This window comes from Fulmarus glacialis, unplaced genomic scaffold (assembly GCF_000690835.1).
Source record: "Fulmarus glacialis isolate BGI_N327 unplaced genomic scaffold, ASM69083v1 scaffold17711, whole genome shotgun sequence".
Classification (NCBI taxonomy): Eukaryota; Metazoa; Chordata; class Aves; order Procellariiformes; family Procellariidae; genus Fulmarus; species Fulmarus glacialis.
In genome coordinates this window covers 21,000-32,285 of record NW_009193593.1, presented here as the reverse complement: position 1 = coordinate 32,285, position 11,286 = coordinate 21,000, and the positions used below count along the sequence as shown (strand labels likewise).

General features: G+C 41.5%; 1 protein-coding gene across 1 annotated transcript; it reads left to right on the top strand.

The window, feature by feature from the left end:
• Positions 1-1,561: 1,561 nt before the first annotated feature.
• Positions 1,562-9,351, top strand: STAP1 (signal transducing adaptor family member 1). The gene is made up of 8 exons (XM_009587510.1): positions 1,562-1,699; positions 4,151-4,222; positions 4,914-5,027; positions 5,713-5,769; positions 6,769-6,929; positions 7,565-7,693; positions 8,344-8,413; positions 9,241-9,351. Exons 1-8 carry the CDS (start codon positions 1,562-1,564, stop codon positions 9,349-9,351), a joined length of 852 nt encoding a protein of 283 aa, XP_009585805.1.
• The last annotated feature ends 1,935 nt before the right edge of the window (positions 9,352-11,286 follow it).

Sequence of the window (11,286 nt, the reverse complement as noted above, 5' to 3'; positions counted from 1 at the left end):
CCGCCCCCGCCCTCTTTACCGCCTCAGAGCAGGTTTCATTCCCTGAGAGGTAGCAGCCGCCAGTACTCGTTCTTTTTTCCCTCATGGAAAACGCCAGTTCAGATCCTCGGGTTTCTAAACGCTACAAAACCTCTACAGTCAGCACAGGGGGTTGCAATTTTTTCTGTAAAACATTAGTGAAGAATTCGACAATGAGCAAAACCAACTGCTTGAGAACATAACACCACAATATCCACAATATCTTACAGTATCTGCAAAAGACAGCCCAAAAATACAATTTAAAATTATGCTTCTTACCACACACTGGCAAGCAGTGGACTAAGTGCTGGCTCATCACCATCAGCCTTGCCAAGCAAAGAGGCGCAGGTACCCATGCTCATTAGCTTTTCTGCAACATTCAACAGCGAAGTCAAATTCCGCCGTTTAAACACAACCAATAGAGAACATGTACAAAAATCTGCAATTTAGCCAAAATCTGAGAACGTGTACCTGTCCCCAGCCATGTTTACAGATGACATGGAGAGTTTACTTTCACATGTAGGGCTGAACCCCGCTTCTGCTAGAGTTGGTTGGTGGCTATCTGATCTGTAACACATCACCTTAACAGCTAGTTACGTACTCCTGTTATACCTACACACAGCTGAGAAACAGAAAAGGTCATGAAGATGTTCAACAAAAAACAAGCCTTTTTTTTTATCATTATAACATTTGCTTTGCATTTAGTAGCAACCAGCACCAAAACACCAAGTCTTGCCATCCCTATTCTTTCTGACCGTTAAGGGGAAGGCCAGAAACTAAGTTAAAAGTCATGGTTCCATGAACTTGATGGAAATTTCACCCCTCATTTATCAGGACCAACATTTTGTTTCTGAACTACCATCTCCCTTCACAATTTCTTTAAAGGCTTTGATATATTACCTCTTTTACAATGAAAGTCGTCTTCCTACATGCACGTCGCGAAGTTGATTTATCCTTGCCAGTTATAAACAACCATAGGTAGATTTATTTCCAATATTAATTTTAGTGTCCTGTAATCCCCCTAGTCATTTGCTAAAGAAAGTTCAACTCTGATAGTCCCAAAGTTAATCCACGCTCCCAATGAAAAATTTAAATATTATTTCAGAGGCAGCTGAGAGCAGTCTACCCCCTGGCAGCAGCCCACGGAAGTCCAGTGCTGTGAGCCATAAAAAGCAGGCTTTTCTGCCATGACCTCCAGGTGACACCCATCACAGTAATGATGCACTTTTGTACCAGCATGCTCATCGTTTGAGTGTCTCCCCTCGAGCAAATGCAAGGAGCACACTCTAAAGGAAAAGATCCTTTTAGTCCATTCAGTCTGGTTCCTCCCATGATCATACACCAAGCAAAGAGTCGGCCGCATGCGCTGACCTAAAAGCAAGTATAGAACTTCCTCTTCAAGGTGCTGCTTTTTCCCCCCTCTCACCGGGCTGAGTTCTCTGGCTGAGGCTGATACGGAGCAGACTGAGAACAACACGAGCGGGGGGAAAAAAAGAGCACAGCAACAGAGGATATCCAGATATCCTGCTGAGATATCCAAAGAATGCTGAGAGGCATTAGGGAACAGCTGGAGGAAACTCCTCAGCCAGCCCCCCGGCGAATCTTCCAGGAGAGACAGAGGATCACTGGTCTGCCTTTGTACTTCCAGGGTTACCTGTCTGTCCGGCACTCAAGATGCCAGGTAAGGCGCGCAGCCCCGGGAACTAGATGCATTGAAATATTTCTTCAAAAATGTATTGCTGGGAGCTACAGGTCTGGGGGGGAAATGTTTCTCAGCACTGGCTGACGCAAATGGTTGCACTGAAATAATGGTATCTAATTATTACTGTTCATATTACTGGGGGGTGTGTGTAAAATAAATTATGTAAGGTAACCATCAATATCTCCAGGATCCTATTATAATTTACTATTACCTACGGAAATGTGGATTGAGTTTGACTGATTTCATAGCTACCACCATGATGAAAAGCTAATGCAGTATTTTTAATACCAAGAGAAAAGTTTGACATGATTATATTCCTGTGACGGATCCTCTATTTACTGGAGAACAGTATCCATCCTGAAGTCTTCAGTGACACGCCACCTGAAGTATGTGTGAGATTGTCTACATCTTTTTTCTTCTTGTTAGTAAAGGCTGATGATTTAACATATGCGGACTAACTGGGAAAATAAGAGTGATTTTTTTGACCCAAGATAACTATTTAAGATGCAAATCTGTAAACGTCTACATGCTTGTGTATGTTACAATGGCATGTATGTTCAGAGCATAGCTCCTAACCAACCAATTGCCCTTTTTTGGCACTTGATAATGACAAGCCCTGTACTTAGGGTTACAAAATCATTTTTACCCTACCTACACTCACATCTCTGTAGATGCAGAAGCACAGAGTAGAGAAAATGAGAGTCACGCAGTGCTAAAGGTAGATATAATCAAAAAACCAAAACAGCATGGTGGTTCACAAACACAGGAACACCCAGGTACCACAGAAAACAGGAACTCCAAGAAACAAAAAGCAGACTAATAAACTTACAATTAATTCTTCTGCAGCACTAGAAATTATTCAACACATTGCTTTGTTGTATCTAGCAGGAGAACACCTGCAAGTTTAATAAAGCTCCCTGTTACATTCCTTTATTTATATCCTTTTATGTAAAACCTTTTTTCCCCCCTGAACAATCCCTCCCTCTGAAATTCATAAACTACCATACTGGAATAACAAAAACAGGACAGAGCAATAATATGCAACCGATCTGACGAGACTGATGTGGGGCTGATGAGGTGTATTATCACTTTTGAGAGACCAGATGCCCAAGAGAAAAACATATTCATGGCTGTGAAACAGTAACAAGTGCTCCTGGGCAACTACTGTACTACATTTCCATAGCACAGAAAGCCCAGTTCATACGGTGAACTCAAAAATTTCCCATGACATCCAGCCCCATACCACAGCAAGCATTCATAGCCTTCATTAACTTGCCAGGGACAGATGGTTTAACGGGGACATTTACCTTAACGCAACACTGCAGTGCTCAGCATTTGGGGTCCAGAGGCTGAATGCTATAGAAATTTTACACTAATAATTTGACAGAAACCACCAGAAAGACTAGTTAGGAGCTATCAGGGTAAAGAGCAAGGATCACCTGCAGGATACTCTAGGGAATGTTGCTCACCCTAATTTGTATAACCTATCTGTCTTCACAAGTTATTTCTTTTCTCAATTTTTGTGACTGTTTTAAACCCCTGCCACAAAAGGAAAAAACAAAACCAAAAAAAACCCAAAACCCAACAAAAACCAAACCCCAAACAACAAACACAGAACAGGTAAGTAAACTGAAAACTAGAACAGAGTTTCCGTTTTACAGAAGTTGCCTTCCCAATTCAGTGTCCCGTAACAGCTATAGTTCTCAGGGTATCAGGGGCACATGAAAAGAGAAAAACCTTTCCCATCACTCTGGCATGACTGCATTAGGAAACCGTTGGAAGAGTCAGACAATTGTGTTTACCTTGGCATGGTGTTGATTTACAAACACTAATACACATAATTTAAAGACAAAGCATGTAAAATGCCACTTCAAATGCGAGCAATCCAGTTAATAGGTCAGACTACCATCAAGCTTCATGATCTCCCTATAGCAAGTAAACTGGCAGGATCAAAATTCAATGCAAATAGGCACTTCAAGAGAATGGTGTTCAAAAGAGTGGAGTCTTTACAATGTTCATCTCGCACTATTTTCCATTTGTATACCTTTTAGGGAGAGCAAGATTTTAAAGTGGCATTTAAATTATGTTTTCCTTCCATTACATATCCCCTTTAAATTGTTTGACAAATTGTTGACAAATGCTTAAAACATTTAAAGTAGTTAAAAGTAAAGTTTCTAGTTCCATGCCGGATTAGGATACTAGAAAACAAAGCCTAGAGCCTATATATCTTTTTGCCTGTAAAGAATTATTTACTAAACTGTTTTTCCATAAACTGCCTGCAAAATGCATACTTGCTCTTTAACGATCTTTAAAACACTGAAAATTAACATATGACGACACAGTTTTTTTCTTAGCAGTTTTTTCACTTTCAGCATTTTGGGAAACTAAAAAGATCATCTTCACAAACTGACACTTCCTCCTTTCCAACAGGAATTTAGAGTGTATTGGACAGAACTCAGAGGAACTATGCTCTTCTTTTATGACGATAAGAAAGCCCCAACAGTGAGTAATGTGCTATCTTTGTAACTACCCATCTGATTAAGTGCATCAGTTACTTTCATCAAGTAATCCTTATGTACTCCAGACATCTCTCAGCACCCTTTCCTCTCTCATCTGCATAGTCCAAAAAAATAGTACTGAACATTGTAACAGAAAGGCTGAGATCAAAAAAAGCCAGAGTGAAACAAACTATAGCATGTTAATTTGCCTCATCAAAACAAAAAAGGAGTATGTTTATTGGCACCTGAGCTACAAACGTATCCACATTGCTCCATAATTTTACCATGTGCTTTTTCCTCAGCTGTGCACAAGGGTAGCATGACTTTCCTTTGGAATGTGGTGTGTAACATGACTTTCCTTCATGAGGAAAAAGTGCTTGGTATTATTATGGTGTATTCTGGCTGAGGCTTTAGTTAGAGTCACAAAGCAAATACTCGGGGAGGTCTCGTGGATTTAATTGTTTGTGATGAAGATTAGGATGGGAAAAATCCAGAAGGTACGCTGTTGGTGAGAAGAGCTTCTGTAAGCAGAAGCAAAGGACTGAGCTTTGGCACATCTGTCAGTTAAACTTAACCCAAGTTCTAACAAAAAAAAAGTTTCAATCTATTTTCTTCTAAACAAATTCCTTTGGAGAGCAGCTACATTTTTGGTGAAAATTACAACTTGTGCTATTTCTCTTTTCCCTCTTCCTTAGTACTCACAGAAATTAGATATATCAGCTTTGACCTCAGCAACCAATGTTTATCCAGATGAAAATGGCTCTGCACAGTTCATCCTGATGCTGTCAAATGGGGAGCTAGAACTGAAGGTAAGGAGAGGAAGGCTGTGATTTGTAAGCCACTCGGTACTTTACTCCATCTCCCACAGATACTCAGAGCTCCATTTTGGTGTGGGAGTAGAGCTGCCTTCTTGACATCTAAGCGAACAGCCTGCAGCCAGGCAGCACCAACGGCATTCAGAGAGGGAGGCAGGGCAAAGGAACCTGGAAAACTCCCCTTCGAGGCATTAGAAGTTTTTCTCAGGAGTATCTGGGAATAGGAAATGAGCAAAGAACCGAACAAGAAAATATACAAGAAAAACCAGGAAGTACCTGACAGGCCCACATCACCTGTGAAACCAAGAAGGGGATAAAATATCTGACCACCCCACCATTCAGACTGTAGTGTTCAGAGGCTACCTAGAAGGTTTTATACTTAAGACTCACCTATCTCCTTAGCTTGGCCTTCTCCTTGGATTCACATAACCTTCTCCTTCTACTCCAACAGAGCATATGATTTTTTTTTACCTTCCCACCTCTGTCCTTGCCCTCTAATTGAACATGGAGTACTGGGGAAGTGCAGGGTTTCAGGGTGTGATGTAGCTTGGCAGGGAGCTCATTTCCAGGCATGGTACTTCTAAAAGGGCAAGAGTAATTTGAGGCTTCCACATGAAATGTTTTACTTTTTTTTTTGTTGCTGTAGTTGTTCTAACACGGTCATTTTCTGTTCTCTCAGGCTAATGACTGTGAATGTGGGAAAGAATGGAAGGGTTTTATTCTCACCGTAACAAAGGTATGGAAGAGTTTTATATCTCACTTCATGTCAAAAGTGTCTATAGGGGTGTTTTGTCTTCATGCATGCCAGAAGTTGGCTTCCACAGGCACAAAGCCTCTCTTCTAAAGTGTTTGCACACACTGAACTGTTGAGGGTTTTGTTGGGTTTGGTTTTTTGGGTTTTTTTGTTGTTGTTTTGGTTTGGGTTTTTGGGGGGGGGGGGGGGTTGTTTTTTTTTGGTTTGGTTGGTTGGTTTTTTTTTCCTGAGGAGAGCAAAATTCAGGCCGATTTAACCCCAGCTCATCTGCAGTACACACTCTGCTGTGGTATCTAGTCAGACACAGTTCCCAGTCCACTGTTTGCTGTCCAGGAAAGAAAAGACTTCCAGCACAAGTCCATCCGCTGCAGCCGTGAAAAAGAGAGCCTCCTCCGAGAAAGGCAACTCTCTAGGTCTTTACCATGGGATAAAGACATAACCAAAGAAATGGCCAAACTGCACACCTGAGAGAATCCCTCAACCCTGTGTTTTGTTCTACTATTCTTCTTAGCTAAATGCACTTTGAAAATAGCAACACCCTCTTTGATAATGACCAGTGGAAAAATAAATGACATTTGTTCATAAATGACTTTACATTGGCCTAGCTGAATCACTTAAAAAGCTGAGGATGGCTGAAACAGGTTAAATTACATTTACACAGCCTTTTGCAGTAGAGCAACTGCAAGATACCCTTGTGGATTCTTACCATCATTCCCACTTCTGTCAATGCACATTCCTTCTAAATCAGGACACAGGTATCCTTATTTCACTATTCTAACAAAAACACGTGCAGCATTTTATTCAAAGTAGAGGCACATCCAAACCTTCCAGATTATCACAGCTGCTTAAACCAAGCAGGTAAGAAAGATTTCTGCACAGCAGCTGCGCTCAGAGATTAGCTGTGATGTGCACACAGAAAGGATTGCTCACAATGTTTGTCCACTCTTTGATTTTCTTTTCAATTACACCATTCATTTTCAGCTGTCAGTTCCACCAGATGAGTCATTACTACCTGGGCAACTTACAAGAATGCATGAAGTGCTAGAGAAGGAAAAGAAAAGAAGGATTACATTTAACGACTGTTCCAGTGCATCCTTGAGCAGAAAAAGTCCTCCCAGCAGTACATTGACCACTATGCCAGAGTAAGCTCTGACTGAACTATGCGAACCCTAACCTGACTAAAGAGCCTCCCCTTCTTCTTTCCAAGTATTATTTCCATGCAGAGGTTCAAAATTCAGCTGTTGTACAAGGTTTGTATAATATTCAATGAACAAAATCTACCTTAAGGCCTTTTTAGAGATTTCCTAAGGGAGAGATTACTCCTGCAGCTTTCCTACAATGCCTTTTGTTTTGAAAAGGCTGAATGCAGTGTATTGCTATGCTTGAAAAACTTTTCAGAAAGCCACATGTTGGGCTGCTGTATCTGCCCTTCTGAGAAAATGCTGATTACCATTGAGAAATTCATGGTAAGTCCAGGTTACCGTTCTCACATTCTTTCCAAGGGTCCAGAAAGCGTCATACCTCTATGAAAGCTTCAGTTTCTCTCTGAGAATGCCAAAGCACTGCTGTCCTGAATTATGCTCCTATAGTAGCATTAACTAGCAAGAGTCCTTCAGATGTCATGCCTCTTGGCAGCCATGGCTAGTCACCCTGGATAAGCCTAGCACTGTGAAGAGGCGTTAGCCTGGCAGACCACATCTCTTCACGCAGCTCAGAATGACGTGGCCTTGCCAGCATAACTTGCATTTATGCCGTTTTTCTCCTCCCTTCTATGCAGGTGCTTCTATGCAGTATCTCGGCAAGAAGCAATAGAGATGTTAGAAAAGAACGCTTTATGTGGGAATTTAATCCTGCGTCCTGGCAGCGACAGCAAGAACTACGCAGTCACTATCCGACACGAGCTGGAGTAGGTTGATTCCACAACATATTATCCCATTCTTATCTAGTATGCACTGTATTAAAAGCTGAATTCTTAATACCCGGAGTTGACATGTGAAACATATGCCTTGCCTTAAGGCTATTTTGAGAAAGGCAAATGAGGCAGCAGGGGCGGGCCTGAGACTGATTTCTTGGCACTCTCCTTCTCCAAAGCTGGTCAGATTAAACAAAGAAGCAATAAAGATCAGCCAGCAAAAGCCCATTTTCTTGGTAAATGGGCTTCCCCTGTTTGCCATGAAACCCCACTCGGTTTAAGAAATCATCATGCAGAATGAAAATGGAAAAAGTCGTACCCCTTTGTAAAATGAACAATGAAAAACGAGAGAGACAAGTATTTTCAAACAGTAACTTAGTCTAAAAACACACATTTCAACTGAACTGCATGTTTTATCTTCTGCAGAGCTTCAGAACAAGGCATCTGAGAGACCAGGAATGACATTTGCAATTCTTGGTGTTTCTAAACTAATATGGGAAAAAACAAACCTGCCACACATCTTCAATAAGCCCTAGGAATATTACAAAGCACATCCATTGCTCCTGCAAAGGAGTTTATAATGACAACGATATATCAAAAAGTATTTCATTTCAGGCAGCATATCAACTTTCATTTTCTTTCAGTGCCCCACACTTAAAGCACTACAAAGTGATGTCCAAAGGAACAAGTTACATTATCGAATTGGAAAGACGGGTAAGTGAGCAATTCCCTTGTTGAAGATTCTTAAGTAGGTGTAAGAAATATCACTTTGCAGAAAATTAGAAAAGCTCTAGTAAATTCCTAATTATAATTTCTGAGTCAAAGTAAAGTATGTGGACAGTTCACCTCTCTTCTTAGTCCAACTAACCTAATCTCAAAGAACAAGTTATCTTTTAAGAACTAGAAAAGTAGGAAGAAAAAAAAAAACAAATCAGCATCTTCTCCCTAACAAAAATAAAATCAAACCACTCGCAAAACACCCAAGATTGCTTAATTTTTTTTTTTTTTTTCAACTCAAGCTTCAGTACTAACTCTGAAAACTGAGCTCTGATTGCAGCTAGAGGAAGTTCAAAATGCACTCCATGTAATAAAATTAACTCTGTTGAAGTGTGAGTAAGGCTGAATGGACCCTGTCATTTGGTTTAAAACAGTTTTCTTCCACTTTTCTTGAGACATGTTTAACTCATGGCCTGAGAAACATCCTATTGGTTTCAAAAAGCATCTGCTGGAAGAGCATCAGCAGTCATTGAAGAGCACAACGGTACAGAGCAATCTCTCTTTTGGTTTGTTTACTTATTTGATGGAAGGGAAGGAGTTACATGTTCGAGGGTCAAAACGTTACCATAGATTGCAGAGGGCTGTCCTAGACCTCACTGCATCCAAATGCTGGATATAAATCCAGTATCAGTAGTTTGAGAAACATTGCTAGGGATCCCAGCCTGCCAGCATGTTTTTGAAAATACATTCTCAACACACATAGCATGTTTTATTTGGTGGGGGTTTTTTGTTTTGGTTTGGTTTTTTTTGTTTTGGTGAAACAGGTGACACTCCCAAGCCTTCAGGATGTTGTCAATTACTTTGTGACCCAAACCCGAGGGAACCTGAAGCCATTTGTCATACAGACGCGCACTGCAGAGGACCCAGTGTTCTGAAAGCAAGCTGGTTGCTGAAGGCACACACAGGAATGGTCCTGCTAAACGAAAGAGGCATGAGAAGCAGCACAGGAACTCCGCACTATTGAAGACAAACAGAAGGCATTCCACAAGCTACTGTCTCTCGCAATTTCTAGAATAGCTCTGTTGGCCCTAAACCAAGAATGTGATGCAACTTCTCCCAGAGAAACTTCTCAGATTTGGGGAGGGCAAATAACCCCAACTCCTGTAGAAGATTAAATGTGGAAAAAGAAGAAAAGACAAGAGTGGGAAAGAGAGGACACATTGCCTCTGCAAAATGCAATGGAAAAATATTGCATTGAAATTAGGCAGACAGCGTTTGTGGGCTCAATTCTGTCACTGGCTCACAGTGCAATAAACTCTTCATGTTAAAAACCCTGTTTCTTGTCTACTCACTTGTAACAGGATCAGTGCCATTTATGACATCCCACAGAGACGGCAGGGATGCCTCACCTCTGTTGGGGCTTGGAGCAGTGCCAGAGAGGTGCAATACAGACCAAAATGCAGGAAATACAAGTCTGGGTAGCTTAAACTGGGGGTTCCTGGTTCTCTGCAAGCTCATGCAACCCCTACAGGACTTGGAACATCCCGAGGAAGGTGGGTGAGGCATTTCCCATGTTACGCAACTGAGGGAGGGCATAAATGCAAGCAAACTGAGACATCTCCTGCCCAGCTGAACATTCCCACCCCTTCTACATGCCAGCAGGGGTGTTCATCAGACCCTGCCCCGAGCTACTTCAGGAAACTAAACAAAAGTAAGTTAGTTAGTGTCCCTGTTGGTTAAGTCCCCTGAACTACGTTCTCCATGGGCTGAGACAAGCCCCAGTGAGTGCACAAGGAGGACAAGACTGCACAGCTGGTAACGAGGGAAGGCAGCAGGGCATGTGAGAGCCCTGCTGATCATACCAAAGTTGTGGAACCCCACCGAGCCTTAGGCACAGCATCCATCTTCTTGGAAACTGGGGATCCAGCCTTCAAAATAAGCAACTTAAGTGATCAGCAGTAAGATCCAAGTTTAGTATTTTTAGCCTCTAAGTTCTGCCAGGCAGCTAGACTGAATAAAGTGCTTACCACTACTGAGCTATACTCCTTCATAGTTACTGGAGATGACTAGCTCCAGAGCCTGGCTTTTTTCTTTAAAAAAACCCCAACCAAATAAACTGCACCTTTTCTCTGACAGCGGTGGGGGAGCATTCACACAGCTCAGCTGAAGACAGCTATGATCTAGGTACCGAAGCAGCTAGCGCCTTCACTACACGCAGAGGGAGTGCTCTAGTTGCTCTTATTTCCAGACTAGGATTGATGGTCATGTTCCTTTGATATCAATTGGGAATCACAAATTAATTACTTGTTTCAAGGATTATGGAAGTCAGTCAAGGCTTGGGAAGGTTATTTTAAAAAGAATGTGTTTCTAAATAATAGTGTGACCATATGAAGGCAAACCCACTGCATTTATAAAAGCACAACATAACATGAGACGTTAGCACTTTCTTTTCATGAAAATACTAAAAATCACTTTGTGAAGATGGTGCTGCTCAGTATGCATCAGGTTAGAGTTGCAGCTTTTCCTCAGTACGAAATTGAAACTTGTGTGTTGCTGTGAGGAGTGGGAACTTAATACTTCTTCACTGTATCTCACTTTTGCCATGCAAAATGATTCACTTACTAGCAAGACAGTTCTGCTGGTGTTACCAATGCTGTAACTCATGACACCTTTAAGCTTGAGCCTCAGTATGGTTTCTGCAGCACGGATAAACACCCACGCTAGCTACTTCATCGATGACACAAAAGATACCACATGACACGCTTACTAAAACAAGCTTTCAAAAGCTATCTGGTCAAAACTTACCAACCTTTGGACAAAGGTTTAGATTGCTGCACTGTGCTGTAGCAGAGTATGCTTTCTGTAATTGC

Excerpts from the sequence above, each read along its gene's own strand:
- STAP1 (XM_009587510.1), top strand. The coding sequence starts at position 1,562 with ATGCTGAGAGGCATTAGGGAACAGCTGGAGGAAACTCCTCAGCCAGCC. Across the intron at positions 1,700-4,150 it reads TCCGGCACTCAAGATGCCAG|GAATTTAGAGTGTATTGGAC; the intron begins GTAAGGCGCGCA and ends CCTTTCCAACAG. Across the intron at positions 4,223-4,913 it reads ACGATAAGAAAGCCCCAACA|TACTCACAGAAATTAGATAT; the intron begins GTGAGTAATGTG and ends CCTCTTCCTTAG.